The sequence below is a fragment of the Xyrauchen texanus genome, chromosome 49 (genome assembly GCF_025860055.1).
Source record: "Xyrauchen texanus isolate HMW12.3.18 chromosome 49, RBS_HiC_50CHRs, whole genome shotgun sequence".
Lineage (NCBI taxonomy): Eukaryota > Metazoa > Chordata > Actinopteri > Cypriniformes > Catostomidae > Xyrauchen > Xyrauchen texanus.
This window is the reverse complement of record NC_068324.1, coordinates 12,987,780-13,004,436: the sequence shown is the minus strand read 5'-3', so window position 1 is coordinate 13,004,436 and position 16,657 is coordinate 12,987,780. Positions and strand designations below refer to the sequence as shown.

Sequence of the window (16,657 nt, the reverse complement as noted above, 5' to 3'; positions counted from 1 at the left end):
CATAATTTTCAAAAGAAGTTGGGTTAGAATGGAAGATGTGCAATTGAGGAAGGTTAAAGCAGGGTTTTATAGCTCTTCATACTTACACATATTTCATAGCTTTGTTCATTTGTGAGTTTTCATATCATTTATGATAAAATATATATATACTGTGTATCTTATATAAACAGTCACCACTTAATCCTATCCCCACCATTATTTTTGTATCTAGGTGGATGAAGAGGTTAATTTGGTTTTGGGGGGCATCCTGTCAGCCTCTTTTCATGAAAGCATATTTCATCAAATTATAATGTTGCGGTCACTTTGAATGAAGCTAGCCTTAAACCACAGGATTATGTCTTCCCCTGTCTGACACAAGCTCATAGCCCATGCAAACCTGTGGAGGTGAATGAAATAAGGAATTACATTCGCTTGATTTTGGCCACTAACTAAAATAGGATATATGTTCTCACATTTTATTCATGGAGAGTGTTGTGTAATATTTAAAGATTCAACATGGTGCATTTTCAGATGCAGCAAGAAAGGAAGTACAGTGTTAAACTACAGCACCAATTTGTCTTCATATCACTCCCCCAAAATAATTTTTATTAAGCCACGAATTGAGTGCCAATTGTTTGCAGAAGTGACTTCCTCTCACCTCTGAAATGAGCCACTTGACTTCTCTAGAGAAGGAAATTGTTACTGCAATGCAGAATCTGCACCGTTTAAAGGTTTAACAGACTGAGGGTTACTTGTTTCTTTTGATACTTGAGTGCACAAATCTGTCTGTCTGTAAATCCTCTTTAATTGACCAAAAGTTTTAAAATACCACTAATAATCACAAGCACACACTCCTGTTGTCAGTCACATTACCATTTCAGAAAACTGCATGTTTTCACTATCTAACTCACACCTGTACCTGTAGACAAACAGCATTACATTTATGTGGTCAAGAGAGGGGGGAAAAAAAACAATTGCTGCTGCTAATGTGTTTGTCATTTATTTTCAGCCAAGGTTGAACGTTTTGGTGACTATGGTTTTCAGTCTTGTAAAAAAAAATGTATATATTCAAAGGCTTAATAAAACATTTTTGACTTTTTATTTTCTCAGTGTATTTCATAGAAATGAATGATCAAGTTAAGCTCAATCGAAAGGAAGTGTGGCATAATGTTGATCAACAATATATTTTTCACTTGTCCCTCATTTAATAAAAAAAAAAAAAAGGCAGTTACAGTAAGGGACTAACAATGGATGTAAACAGGACCAGTCCATAAATGCTAAAATGCATATTGTTTCAAAAGTATAGCCACAAGAGATAAACAGTATACATGTTAACATGATTTAGTGTGCTCACTAATCTTATTTGTATGAAGTTATATCCAATATTACAATTTAAACCATTTTATTGAGGCTATCAACATTTTGCCATAAATCCTGTTGATTGTGTTAATGGAATATTCCAAGTTCATTACAAGCTAAGCTCAAAGTAGTCAATGACAAGACAAGAGAATGGTATTACAAACAGCATGTGCTCCATCTGTCAAAAGGTCATGACACATTTATTACCTTTTCATATTCACAAATTAATAGCAAACATATAAAAATAAATTAAAACTGCTTTAAATTTCTAAAAGAAAAGTGTTAAGTGTCCAGTCTTCGTTTCTTCATCATCTGGCCTTGTCTGTATGGACTCTGTTGTCCACCTTAATTAACAATTAGAACAACATTTACACATGTCCACATTATGCAAGCAGCTACATATTCATATGAAAGGTAAAACGTTATTCTCCTTAATGAACAAGCAAAACCAACAAGTAAACTCTGGTTATAGAATTACGATGAGAGTGCTACATCCCTGGCTATTTATATTAATTGGGATGGGTGATGTATGCATGACTGAAGAGGCAAAACTAGAGCTGGTCATGCCCTTACAAGTATACAAGCACACACCACACACACACACACACACACACACTTGCCTTAATCTAAAGTTTATGAATGACCATGTATTCATTTTGAGAATGATCTTGCATGAAAACTTACCTGCTCCCACTGACAATCTGAATTGTCCAGATCCTCCCTGGCCTTGAGGAACAACATGTCCCTGGGGTTGGGCTGGTGGTCTCAGGGGTTGGGCTCTCTGAGGGGTCTTGCTGCGTGTCATCATCTTGTGTTGGCTCGGTGTGGTGGGACGAGAAGGTTCCGAAGAGCCTCCTGTGGGATCGTCAAGCATATCGATGCCATCTAGAGTGAAGTCCCATATTTCTGGGTCTGAGATAGAAATATGCAATCCCATATGTGAATGACTTTCTTCTGCTGAACACAAAGACACTTAGAAGAACATTTCAGCTATGTTGGTCCATACAATGTAAGTGAATAGTGGCCAAAACTTTGAACATCAAAAAGAACAAAAGGCAGTATAAAAGTAATGACTCCATTTGTTAAATTCACATCTTCTGATGCAGTATGATAGGTGTGGGTGAGAAACAAATCAATATTCAAGTCCTTTTGTACTAAAATTCTACACTTTCACTTTCTGGTGTGGAAGTGACATTCACATTCAGCAACCTACTGGTTGGGGCTGGTCAACAGTGGAGATTGATATTAAAAAATATAACTTCTGAAGATATGGATTTAAACACTGGAGTCGTATGGATTACATTTATGCAGCCTTTATGTGCTTTTTGGAGCTTCAAAGTTCTGGTCACCATTCACTTGCACTGTATGGACCTTCAGAGCTGAAATATTCTTCTAAAACTTGTTGTATGTGTTCTGCTGAAGAAAGAAAGTCTTACACATCTGGGATGGCATGAGGGTGAGTAAATGATGAGAGAATTTTCATCTTTGGGTGATCTATTTCTTTAAAATCCTCTGGCTTTGTTCAGTCGACTTCCATACTTTCCATTAAAGCAACATTCAGAGCTCAAGCAACGCTAAATCCACAGCATTTTTGGAATAATGTTGATCACCACAAAAAAAAAATACAAATAAAATTAACCCATCCCTCCTTTTCTTAAAAAAGGAAAAATCAAGGTTACAATAAAAATTAAAGGCGCCAACGCATAAACATTTCAAAAGTAGTCAAAAGAAATAATCAATATGTTAACATGATTTTAGTCCTTACTAACCTTTTCTGTTATATCCTGAGTTCTAACATCACAACTTTGTTGCCATGACGACATAACGCTCCAACCCAGTAATCCCGCAAACATTAGGATTTAAACAACTTTACAGCTCAAATAATATACAAGATTTAACAGAAGAATTAATGCATGTGCTTTTGTAAAAGTATTAGTTTCACATTTCTGCCATTAAACCCTACAAAAATTGGCCTCATTCACTTCCATTGTAAGTGCCTCACTGAGTTAAAACATTTGTGTGGTTATTAACATTATGCCAAAAATGCTGTCGATTGATCAACTTGTACTAAACCAGATATATTCCTTTAAAGCAATCTCACAAGAGTCACCAAGTCTTTCTAGGTACACTTCATGTCTTCAGGGCCCTTTTCTGTTACAGAAACTGTCCATTAAAGAAATTATTGGCAGAGTCTGGTTTGGAAGAACTTGACTGCACCACACAAAGCCAAGACCTGAACCGCATTGTATACCTTTGGGATGGATTGGAATGCCAACTGCGAATCCCTGCTGCCATGTTCAGAAATGTAGTGTAGGGGGCCTGGGTAGCTCAGCAAGTATTGACACTGACTACCACCCCTGGAGTCGGAAGTTTGAATCCAGAGCATGCTAAGTGACTCCAGCCAGGTCTCCTAAGCAATCAAATTGGCCCAGTTGCCAGGTAGGGTAGAGTCACATGGGGTAAACTCCCTGTGGTTGTGATTAGGGGTTCTCGCTCTCATTGGGGCGCGTTGTAAATTGCGCGTGGATTGCGAAGAGCAGCATGAGCCTCCGCATGCTGTGAGTTTCCGTGGTGTCATGCAGAGAGTGTCAAGTGATAAGATGCATGGATTGTCCTCCACCACCCGGATTGAGGAGAGTAATCGTGCCACCAGGAGGACCTATTAATTAGTGGGAATTGGTCATTCCAAATTGGGGAGAAAAAGAAGGAATGTAGTGTAAAGTTTTCACAGAAGAATGGAAGCTTTTAGGGAGGACCAATTTATGCCAATGGTTCTGAAATTAAGTACTCAAGTAAAAGTGGCCGTGGTGTTTGAGTGTCCACATGTTTGCTCATACAGTGTATTTCACCAGATTAATGAGACCAATCAAAGCACCCAGTATTCCAATCAATGTTAGTGCAGATATGATAATTTTTTTAGACCATATGTTCCCAAGGAACATGTACCATGACCTTATCTTTCCTAAAAATATTCCTTACCAGCCAGACACTCCTCCTGCTTAGTTGTCACCAGGTGTCCAGTTGGAGTACTGTGGTTATTGGGACCTACAGCCTGACCTAAAACGATAAACCCACCAATGGAGAATGCAATAAACCTGATCCTACTCCAGGCCAAGGCCTGAATGTTTTATATTCATGGTTAAAACATGAACCCATTACACCTTGACCAACTGTGCTTAAATTTTTCAAATTGCACCTTGCTTAGAATGCAGTGGCTGCCCTGTAGAAGGATTTGAATGTGCCGTTTTCTGCTGTGGTTGTCCCTGTAGCAACTTCTTAGCCTCCATTTCCAGTCTGAACTTTTGCTGCAGCTGCTGCTGTCTCAGCTTCCTCTGTTGCTTGGATTCCAGCAGAGGATCAGACGAGGACAGTTCAGCCATGTCAGCAGCTGACCTAAGAGCACAGAGAGAAGCAAATTTAACAAAAGTGCAGCTGGCTAACTAGTGTTTCACCTTAATGTGCAATTAACCCTCATGTTCTCTTTGGGGTCTCAGAAACCCCAAGTCCATTTTATTTGCTAGAAATTATACTTACTGAGCACTTTATTAAGAACACTATACTAATACTGGGTAAGGCTTCCATTTGCTCTCAAAACAGCCTCAATTCCTCATGGCATGGATTCCACAAGGTGTTTCAGGAACAATCCCCTCACCATTACACCAGTGCCACCAGCCTGGACAGTTGACACACGGCAGATTAGGTCCATGGATTCATGCTGTTGCCGTCAAATTCTTTCCCTACCATCTGTGTGCCACAGCAGAAATCAAGATTCATCAGATCAGCCTACGTTTTTCAAGTCTTCAACTGTCGAGTTTTGTTGACCCTGTGCCCACTACAAACTCAGCTTTCTGATCTTTGCTGACAGAAGTGGAACCCGGCGTGGCCTTCAGCTGTTGTTGCCCATCGGCCTCTAGGTTTGACGAGTTGTGCATTCTGAGACGCTATTCTCCTCATTACAATTGTACAGAGGGGTTATTGGAGTTACCGTAACCAGTCTGGCCATTCTCCTTTGATCTCTCTCATCAACAAGGCATTTCCATCCGCAGAACTGCCGCTCACTGGATGTTTTTTGTTTTTAGCACCATTCTGAGTAAATTCTAGGGACTGATGTGTGTGAAAATTCCAGGAGATCAGCAGTTACAGAAATACTGAAACCAGCCCACCTGACACCAATAATCATGCCAGAGTCGAAATCACTCAGATCACATTTTTTCCCCCATTCTGATGGTCGATGTGAACATAAACCAAAGTAACTAATAAAGTGATCAGTGAGTGTATATACCTAACATTTAAGTATTGGTTTCACAACATGTTTTTGCTGGGGTCAAAGACAGAAACAATGTTACTAGAATGTATACCAGTCACATAAAAAAAAAAAAAAAGAAAGAAAAAAGCCTGCATCCTTTTGTAGGGATAACGTTTCAATAATATCTGGCTACTTCATTGACATGACAACTTAAATCATGTTTACGTCTTGTGGCAATGGTTTTGAAACCAAGTATTTTAGCGTTTATGGACTGACCCTACTAACTTCCATTATAAGTGCCTTAACTGCTTTTTTTATTAAACAAGGAGCAAGTCAAAATAATTTTGTGGTAATCAACAATTGGCCTTAAAGGAATATTCTGGGTTCAATCCAAGTTCAGTCTACTGATAGTGGCGATTTTTAATTTGTATGAAAGCACCATATACAGTTGAAGTCAGAAATTAACACACTTAGGTTGAAGTCATTAAAACAAATTTTTTAACCATTCCACAGGTTTCATATTAGCAAACTATAGTTTTGGCAATTATCTAGGATATCTACTTTGTGCATGACACAAGTAATTTTTCCAACAATTGTTTCAAGACAGATTGTTTCACTTTTTATTGACTATAAATCACAATTCCAGTGGGTCAGAAGTTTACACACACTAAGTTAACAGTTCCTTTAAGCAGCTTGGAAAATTCAAGAAAATTATGTCAAGCCTTTAGACAAATATCCAGTTAGCTTCTGATAGGAGGTGTACTGGTGGATGTATTTTAAGGCCTACCTTCAAACTCGAGGCCTCTTTGCTTGACATCATGGGAAAATCAAAAGAAATCAGCCAAGACGAGTCGCCTGGCACCATGCGAGAGTCGGATGTGTGAACGGCAAGCTTTGCGCACTTTGCTAGTTTTAATAATTTTTATCTCATAAACCAGTGAGATTCAATACTCTGATACTTAACTCTTCTAGGAAGACATTATGTCAAAGAATTCAAAATCTTCGGGCTCTGGAGACATTAAGAGACACTTACATGCTCAAGCGGAAGCCCTTGAGTAACAGGCCGAAAGCCCAGGACTCAATTTGGCCAGTGTGGTGAAAGAGATTCAGCGTGATCTGTCGAGCATGTCTGTGATGACTTGGAGGATCTTGCTGCAATACGTTAGTCAATCACTACCATGGAGACTAAATTCACTGAGATGGTTACAACAGTGGGGGATGTCGAGAAACTGATTATCTGGAGTCGTTGGAGAGGGAATTAGCTGCTAACAAGACAGACTTCGAGTGGCAATGCCACCAAATACTAACAAAGTGTATGTAAACTTCTAACCCACTGGGTATGTGATGAAAGAAATAAAAGCTGAAATAATTAATTCTCTCTACTATTATTCTGGCATTTCACATTCTTAAAATAAAGTAGTGATACTAACTGACCTAAGACGGGGAATGTTTTCTATGTTTAAATGTCAGGATTTGTAAAAAACTAAGTTAAAATATATTTGGCTAAGGTGTACTTCTGACTTCAACTTTACATTTTATCACCTTGAGGTGTTGCTGGGCCTGTTTTCAACATCCTGGTGAGCTGAAGTATTGCCAGAATGTGGTGCCATGGTTGTGAATGAAATCCTGGATCTAGTGCCACTTTCAAGCCCTTCTTGTACAGGCTGAACTCCCATCTGCTGTAAGGGAATGTTGCTTGGTTCTTCCGGCTTGGTCAAACCCCAGCCATTGGCTTGAGCCAAGCTGTTGTACCTGGCCTTCTCCACGGATGGCTCACCATCGCAGCGTTTGGTCTTGTCCGGGTCTATAGGAGGTGGTGGCTGCCATAACAGGGATAAAATTCAGGTACATTGCAAACTAATGCAATTTTTTTTATAGGATTGCACTCTTCTTACCTGCTTTGGTAGTTTATTGATGGCTATTAGGTACTCCTTATTAAGAATGCAATTTCCAAGCGCATTTCCAAAACACCTGAAAGGTCAGATTGCAAAGAATAAATTTCATTCATTTTATTTATTACAATTATAATAATTTACTGAAATGCCATTTCAAAACTGGAAAAATAACACATCCTTCTTAAAAACCAATAAGCAATATGCTGCTGACGTTCCACCATTAGCCATTATTACTTCAGCGCTCTCTTCAATCCATCTGTGACAGCTTCTTTTCTTGCCTTTTCCAGTGACAAAGCTTTGGATTTGAGACCTTCACTCACCCCGTAGCCTACATCCTCATGGTACGAGCCATCCTATGAGAATGAGATCATTTTATAATGCTTATACAATCTACACCGATCAGCCACAACAATAAAACCACCTGCCTAATATTGTGTAGGTACCCCTTATGCCACCAAAACAGCTCTGACCCCGCATCTCAGAATAGCATTCCAAGATGATATTCTTCTCAATACAATTGTACAGAGCGGTTATCTGAGATTCCCTAGACCAGGGATGGGCAACTGACAGCCCGCAGGCCATATACGGCCCTCTGTATCATTGAATATGGCCCGTCGGACAAGACTGAGGATTGATTTTATTTAATTGAAAAAGGGATTATGTAAAGATTGCATTCAGTTTATGTTATTACAACTATTGACCAGAAGAGGTCACTTGTTTTTAACAGACCTTCTGATCGCTCTATGATTCTAGCATGCAACATTTTACACTTGCTCATCATTTATAAGGTAAATTAAGATAAATTTTACCTCAGCTTGCCAGCGACGTGCTATTGTTAAAGTATGCAGGGGAACCCATGTCTTTTGTTTGCCTGGATTCAAAATCTGTCATTAAAGATTTCAATTTGATTCACAAATACACCATTGATCAAGTAATCAGAGGCTAGCAGTATGAGAGATACATACACCAGAGCTGCTCTCCTCACAGATGTAAAGGCTAAATAAAATACAAGGGTAAAAGGCATCAAAAGTTTAAGAAATCTGTGACAGTGCAGGAATCACCAAAGACATCTAATGCTGTTTTGCTCATGCTTGTGAAAAATGAAAAAGTTGTTAAGAGGGAGAAACTTTTAAGAAATTAATGATTGAGATGCCCGAATGATTGCTGAAAAGTCTTGCGAATAGAGAGAATGTTCTCTGACGCACGGGACTGTTTGGTCCATGCGTGCATGTTGTGGTGCTGAAATGTTTTGTATTAATGCACTGAAACGTTATGTTCTTGTATCCAGTACTGTTATTGATGATAATATTTAGTCCCTATACCTAATACCTATAAGCTGTTTTATGAGGAGGGGTTGAAAAATGTTGTCTGTTCATTTTTGTGTTTGTCTGTTGCAAATGTAGACAATGTAAATTAGATACATTTTCTTGAAAATTCTGAAGTATATTGCTTGTCAATTAAACATGAATTTTTACATGTGAACGGCATGTTTTAGTAAAAACACAAGTTACTAAATAATAATATCAGTTTTTATAAATATTGTTAAATAAAAATCTTAATATAGGTAACAAAACATTTAAAAGAACACTGCATTAGCTGTGCATAGATTACCCACAACAATGAGGAAATTGAGTAAAGGGGTGTACATTGTTAGAGTTTGGATTTGAAATCCAGCCCCTCGGTAGAATGGAGAAATAAAAATGTTGGCCCTCGCCCGTTCAAAGTTCCCCATCCCTGCCCTAGACTTTTGTCAGTTCAAACCAGTCTGGCCATTCTCTGTTGACCTCTCTCATCAACAAGGCATTTCCATCCACAGAACTGGCGCTCACTGGATGTTTTTTGCTTTTGGCACCATTCAGAGTAAATTTTAGAGACTGCTGATCTCCTGGGATTTTCACACACAACAGTTACAGAAATACTCAAACCAGCCCATCTGGCACCAAATCATGCAATGGTCCAAATCACTAAGATCAAATTTTTTCCACATTCTGATTGTTGATGTGAACACTAACAGAAGCTCCTGACCCATATCTGCTTTATTTTATGCACTGCTGCCACACGATTAGATGAGTAGATAATTGCATGGATGATTTGTTGGTCAAGATGGGCTGGTTTGAGTATTTCTATAACTGATGATCTTCTGGGATTTTCACACATAACAGTCTCTACAATTTAATCAGAATGGTGCCAAAAACAAAAAACATGCAGTGAGCAGCAGTTCTGTGGATTGGAACACCTTATTGATGAGAGAGGTCAACAGAGAATGGCCAGACTGGTTCAAACTGACAAAGTCTACGGTAACTCAGATAACCGCTCTGTACAATTGTGGTGAAAAGAATAACATCTCAGAATGCTATTCTGAGATGCGGGTTGGCACCGTTTTGGCAGCATGAGGGGGACCTATACAATATTAGGCATGTGGCTTTAATGCTGTGGCTGATCGGTGTATATTGTCTATTTGCAGTTTGTCAGAACACCTACCTTTAGCTGAACTTTCACAAATGCACTAACTCCAACATAAAATTTCCCATTGATAAGGTCCACAAAGTCTGTAACATTTAACAAGACATTTAAAAACAATAGGGATTAGACTAAATCAACACAACAACAGAGGTAATGTTTGGGTATCTGTGCACATGTGGTCATTGCAATCATGATAGTGTCCTTACCAACATTTTGTTGAGATATTGAGTGCGACCATCCATTGTACCCAAACATTTCATTGGCTAAACTTATAACTTTGTGGCCCTCAATATAGCACACCTGCAAAAAGTCAAAAGGCATGACTGGTCAATAGAGTATAGGTATAAAAGAAGAACATGAAGGAACACTTGACATCTCACCTTTTGTCCACCTCCAGCCGGTCTGGTGCTGATATATTCAGGTCCGAGTCTCTGCCGTAAAGCATTCTGGACGGCCTGGTACTCCTCTGCAGTATATGCATACTACAGCACAAAAAACATGACAAAACTAGATTCTAGACTCTGTCAAAGTGTTTTCAAGACATGTGAACATAAGGGCCGTTCACACCAAATACATTTATGTGTCAAGAGTAGGCTCTTTTACCAAAGTTTTCTTTGTAAACAAGTGCTAGATGGACGCCTTTGTCCACTGCGACACGTCCAGTTGTTATTTCAGAAGCGATTACCACAAAATACATTTTGACTTGTCCCTAATTTTTACAGAGGGCTAAAAAAATTTTTTTTAATTTTGGTTACAGTAACTTACAATGGAAGTAAATTGGGCCAATTTTGGAGAGTTTAAAAGACAGAAATGTGAAGCTTATAATTTTTTTAAAGCACTTACATTAATTCTTCTGTTAAAATTTCCGTATTAAGTTGTGAAGTTGTTAAAATCCGTTTTTACTGTAATTTTAGTATGTTGGGGTTTACGGCATTATGTTGTCATGACAACGAAGTTGTAAACTGGATGTAACTTTACACAGAAAAATCAAGTAAGTGATTTTATCACACTAAAATCCTGTTAACACACATATTGTTTACATCTTGTGGCTATACTTTTGAAACAGTGAGATTTTTTACGTTTACAGACTGGCCCCATTCCCTTCCACTGTAAGAGCCTCACTGTAACGACTATTTATCTTTTCTAAGAAAAGGAGGGACACGTCGAATTTAATTTTTGTAAAAAAATCAACACCCTTTAAAGAATTTGAGTTGTTAAAACGCGTCTCGAGACACACGACGTGTTCTGTTATTTCCGTTGCGTCTAGATTTTTCAGTGCAAGAACAACGCGTTCGGTCTTAACATCCCCTTACAGTGCCTATTATTTTCCTTCAAAGCACATACCTGCCCGAAAGACGTGTTTGTTTGAGGGGTCCTCTCCTCTGGCCTCCCATTGCAACGCTCCATGCGTGATTTCTGATAGCTAAATCCTAAAAGCTGTCTCAGTATTTTCTTAACAAACGATGCTGCACGTGTAGAATGCGAGCAGATGTCGCCACGCACACTGAAATAGCAGGATGTTTAACGTTACACACTATAAATCCATATTGATTTACATATAATTTCCCGCTTTGAGACAACCCGTTCTTAGTGGAACTGATGAGCTGCTAGTTCAGGTTACTACGGCAACTATCTAACAACAAAGATACTGATGACATTTGAATAGCAAAATTATCTAACCCGCCTCAGCGTTTAAAAAAATCCCGCGCCAAAATGTTTACGCCGCCCCACCCACTGCCTCGTACGTAAAACGTCATCAAGACAGGAGCAAATCCAGCGCTTTGAAAATCATGTAACAGAGAGAATATCTATGGCAAATCTACAATGTTAATTCCGGATAGTCAAACTTTGCTTTTAAATGTTAAAAGGGCTTGCCATAGTATATCATTATCTACTGTTTTGTCCTGCTTCTAATATAGCCATTTTAAAGCACAGTTCTATTTGCTTTGGGGTGTTTGGAACACACCATGGTGCCAAAAAAAAAACAAGAGATTATGTACTCTCTTTTCTTTCAAAAATATTGAAGCCAAAAAACTTACTGATCAATAAAAATGTAAATCAGATTAAATGCTGGTCTTAATGACATCACAAATGAAGAGCTGTTTCTAATGAATGTGTTTAAGTAAAAAAAAAAAAATTGTCATTTCCCTACAGTTTTTGAGTTGTTGAGCATGACTTTTATCAAAAGACATCAATCTTTTAATAATCTTATAATAGTCTTATAATAATTAGGATTTTCAATAACGTCTATACGTTTTCATGTATAAAAAAGCATGTCTACATATCTATTCACTTCAGTGAAAGTGTTCCAGGAACACAGCATATCTATATTTTTCCTACTGTTTGTTGACTGCACACCAATACAGAGGTAAAAAAACAGGTACAATCTAGAGGGGGTCCAATGAAATCTATATAAAATCTTAAATAGCATAAGGTGCACCCTTGCATCTCTAGATGTAGACTTAATGTTTTTTAGAATCCTAGCCCACACTCCCTCCTCCAATACGAAGTTTAAATCTTTATCCCATTATCTCTTGAGAGAAGTTGAAGCTCCGTCCCCCAGACTCTGAATTAGCAGGGAGTAATACACTGATGCTTCATGACCTTTTCCAAAAGCAGTAATCACCACTCCCAGAGTATCTGCCGCTTTAGGGGGGTGTAAGCTACTCCTAAATACCTAAAAACTGAGATCTGGGAATCCTAAAATGTAGAACCATATTTTCAAAAGATCTCAACACTTTTGTCCATACCAAGTGCAAATGCGAGATAACGGGATGTAACTTAACTTCTCCGGATAGTTAAATAGAAAGGCTTTGCAATGGCGAAATAGGGGCAAGAACTTCCTGTTCAAAACAAAACAAGAGAGGTGCTCTCTCTCAGGTGGAAGCGACCAATGAGCCAAATGTCTGAGACCAAATGCATAAAAATTAAACAAAATCTTGGGTAGGCCTAGCCCACATTTGTCAATCAGCCTGTGTACTTGAATTGTAATCTGGGACGTTTACCATTCCAAATGAAGGACTTTGCTATGCAAACAAATTTCTTGAAATAAGAGAGGGGGACATCTACTGGGAGAGATTGGAGCAGGTAGTTGATTTCAGTAGATTTCACTGAGGGAATGGTAGAAAAAGACTCTTTCTGCTTTATATATCTAGCCAAAAGCTTCCCTGCTTTCTCCCCCAGCTCAATGTATTACTGTCTTGCCCTGAATAGCCAAAACTCCACCTTCCGTGACAAAATAGCATTATATCTGAATTTCAACTGGGTCAATTCTCTGAGGCCATTAGACAACATTCGAAAATGAAATGAAATGGCGCTTCAGCTCTGCCTCGGCACTTTTAATATTCCCTTCCAATTCCACAAGTTCTTGTGCTTTGGATTTTTGGTGAATGAGGCATACTGTATGATCCAGCCCCTAAGAACTGTCTTAAGTGCCTCCCAAGCCATGCCTACAGAGGATACTGTGGACCAGTTGGTCTCCATATAGACATTGATTTCGGCCTTTAGCATTAGTTGGAATTAAGGATTTTGCAAAAGGGATACATTAAAGCAACAACTATATGATTTATTTTTCTCCATATGTGGCAACACCTCTAAACACACCAGGGTGTGATCTGAGAATAAAATGTTTCCAATTGAGCAATCAACAACAGATCAAATGAGGGACTTATATATATGTAAAAAAAATCTATTCTAGAGTTAATCTCATGGACTGAAGAAAAAAATTATAGTCCCTATCAGATGGGTTCAAAAGTCGCCAAATATCTGTAAGACCAAGATTTTTTAAACATCTTGTGAAGCATCACTGTTGCTCTATGGGGCTTGCACACTTTTGCTTCACTATGATCAATGACTTAGTCCATCAATAGAGTAAAGTCTCCTCCCAGTATTATATCATGAGGGGTGCCAGCAGCTTGCAACATCCCTTCAAGATCTATAAAAAAGCCCTGATCATCTACGTTAGGTGAATAAATATTAGCCAAAATAAGACTTATTTATAACAGGATTATAAAGACCACATTCCAACATTAAATCAACAGTCAAACCCCGAACATTGCCCAGAACCAAACAAACAGCAAAAAAACTGTCTATACGCCTACAAGAACATCCGTGACAACTTTGCCGTCAGATTACTCAAGTCAGAAGAGACAGAATTACACAGCAAATAAAGAATCTATAAAACAAACTCCAGCTAATAGGGAGAATAAAAACAAAGAGCATGTAGCTTCATCCATAAAACTCTCCTGACGATGTATTATTCTACAAAATAAACTCCAGCCACTAGGTGGAACCAGCACAAAAAGAGCATGCAGATTCTTCAGATAGGCAAATGAATGTTCAGTGAGCCAGTCCATTTGGTTGCAACATGAGTGCAAGCAAATAACATACAATGACTTTGCCAGAAATACTCCACAAAATAAACTCCAGCAGCTAGGCGGAACCAGCACAAAAAGAGCATGCAGAATCTTCAAAGAGTCAAGCGAATGTTCAGTGAGCCGGTCCATTCGACTGCAACTTGAGTACCACAAAAACGACCCACTCACTCCATTGACTTTATGAAGGACATCGCTTGCTGTGGGCATGGAAAGTTTCTTACATTCCTTGAATCGATCACGTTTCTCTTGCCGAGTTCACAAAGTCTGGGAACAAGAAAATGCTGTGGTTCTTCCAAGAAAGCCTTCCTTTACTCGCCTCACTTAACACAGAATCTTTATCGGATGATCTCAGAAAGTTGGCTTGAATTGCCATAGCCAGAACCCTGTGAGCTCACTCGATTTCCAGCTTATGGCCTGCTATGTCAAGCAGATTCAGAAAGAGCCCATCCAGGAATTACACAACATTCTGTCCCTCTGCTCCCTCAGGGACTCCTGCGATATGGACGTTATTCTGCCGGCTACAGTTTTCCATGTCTTCCAACTTCTCCCAGACACACTCCAAATCCACCTTGGTTGCTAGCAGATTATCAGATAATTCCCTCTCTGATGACTCCAGATAATCGATCTGTTTCTTGACATCCCCACTCTTGTGACCACATCAGTAAATTTCACCACCATGGGAGTTCTTGGTCGACGAATCACAGCAAGATCTTCCAAGTCAGCAACAACCTTTGTCAGCATGGCCGAAATGTTCAACATCTCTTGCCGCATTTCCTGCATTTCTCTGACCAAATCGACTCCCTGATCCACGTCCTTCTCAGGGGTGTCAGCCTGAGCACGTAAGTGTCTTTTAATGTCTCCAGAGCCTGAGGATTTGAATTATTTGACATATTGTCCTCCTAAAACAGTTATGGAACAGAGTGTATTCAATCTCACTGGTTTATGTCATTAAAAGTTATTAAAACTAGTAAAGTGCGCAGAGCTCGCCATTCACATGTCTGATCCTCGCATGGCATCACGTGACTCCTCACATCTCTAGATTATTAATTTAGATCAACATCAATGCCGATAAAAAACATGGATAAATGAGCATTGTTGAAAGCAATTTTGTAGAAATGAACGGAGCCATGTTGATTAGACTGTCTGACTGACGGCCTATTACGTAAGTGTTTTTTCAGCTCATGAAACTCACCTATGATTGGCTGGATGGTTGCTCATCAGCCAAAAGTAACAAAACATAAATAATATTGTATACAAATCCACCATTTGGACTCGTTATGGGTTTAGCTTGGAAAAGTGCAGAGGACACAAATCACCTTTTTAAAGAGTGCGGGGAGCATGTCCCCCACAGCTATTCAAAGCATTCCAGTTCAATTGCCCAGTTTGACAATTACCCGAGACATTCACTCCAATAATGATGACATATACAGGTACAAGTTAAAATAGGGCAGGGAGGGGGACGAGGGGTGGGAAAAACAAACAAAAAAATAGGAGCGGGATAGGGCAAAGTAGAGCGGCAGCGAGAGAGAGAAAGGAGAGAGAGAAATAACCTGTTTAGCTGAACAGTCAAATAATATTTCATTTAAACAAAAAGACACTAACACAAATACACACACGGCAGCTGCGTGCAGCTCTCTTTCTCTCGAACTGCCGCATTCCGCTGCAGTTATCCCTCTCCTCGGCTGATTAGCCTGATTGGGGGCCGGGCCTGCTAAAATTAATCCATATAAGTATGCTATAAATACAATTATGTCAAAGTCAAGATGCAGAAAACATGGTTACTTCAATTTTACTGTTCTTACGCAGAACATTCTGTCCCCCTCACTTCTGAGATGGCTGAAAGCAGTACGCCCCCCAATGAGGATTGGGTTATTTCACCCAAAATTAATCCCATTAATTTACATTAATTTATCAAAATTATCCCATAATTTACTCACCCTCAAACCATTACTCACCCTCAAACCATATGACTCTCTTTTTTCAGCCAAACACAATCTGAAAAAATATCCTGGCTCTTCCAAGCTTTATAATGGGAGTGAATGGTACCTTAGATTTTGAAGCCCCAAAAAAGCACATCCATCCATCAAAAAAGTAATCCATACTGCTCCAGGGGGGTAATAAAGGCCTTCTAAAGTGAAGCGATGCGTTTTTGTAAGAAAAATATCCATATTTATAACTATATAAACTATAATCATTGGCTTCCGGAAACGGCCGTCAAAATCTGAGGTACCATTCAATCCCATTATAAAGCTTGGAAGAGCCAGGATATTTTTGTGTTTGGCTGAAAGAAAAATGTCATATACACCTAGAATAGCTTGTAAATTATGGGATCATTTTCA

General features: G+C 39.0%; 1 protein-coding gene across 2 annotated transcripts; it reads right to left on the bottom strand.

Annotated features, from left to right (window-relative positions):
* Positions 1–1,556: 1,556 nt before the first annotated feature.
* On the bottom strand, positions 1,557–11,787 carry rad52 (RAD52 homolog, DNA repair protein). 2 transcript variants are annotated; one of them, XM_052122796.1, is made up of 11 exons: positions 11,287–11,787; positions 10,323–10,424; positions 10,149–10,242; positions 9,961–10,028; positions 7,714–7,832; positions 7,480–7,555; positions 7,127–7,404; positions 4,535–4,731; positions 4,318–4,395; positions 2,023–2,250; positions 1,557–1,682 (listed from the first exon to the last, which is right to left on the bottom strand). In XM_052122796.1, the coding sequence occupies exons 1-11, from the start codon at positions 11,347–11,349 to the stop codon at positions 1,621–1,623; spliced, it is 1,365 nt and encodes a 454-aa protein (XP_051978756.1). In that variant the 5' UTR covers positions 11,350–11,787; the 3' UTR covers positions 1,557–1,620. The 2 variants fall into 2 exon arrangements, with proteins under 2 accessions (XP_051978756.1, XP_051978757.1); XM_052122797.1 differs by lacking the exon at positions 4,318–4,395.
* Positions 11,788–16,657: the final 4,870 nt, after the last annotated feature.

Bases quoted from the DNA above. Each gene is read 5' to 3' on its own strand.
- rad52 (XM_052122796.1), bottom strand. From the start codon at position 11,349: ATGGAGCGTTGCAATGGGAGGCCAGAGGAGAGGACCCCTCAAACAAAC. The intron at 10,243-10,322 runs GTGAGATGTCAA...GACTTTTTGCAG, and splicing joins CGGCTGGAGGTGGACAAAAG to GTGTGCTATATTGAGGGCCA. The intron at 7,556-7,713 runs GTAATAATGGCT...CTGACCTTTCAG, and splicing joins GGATTGAAGAGAGCGCTGAA to GTGTTTTGGAAATGCGCTTG.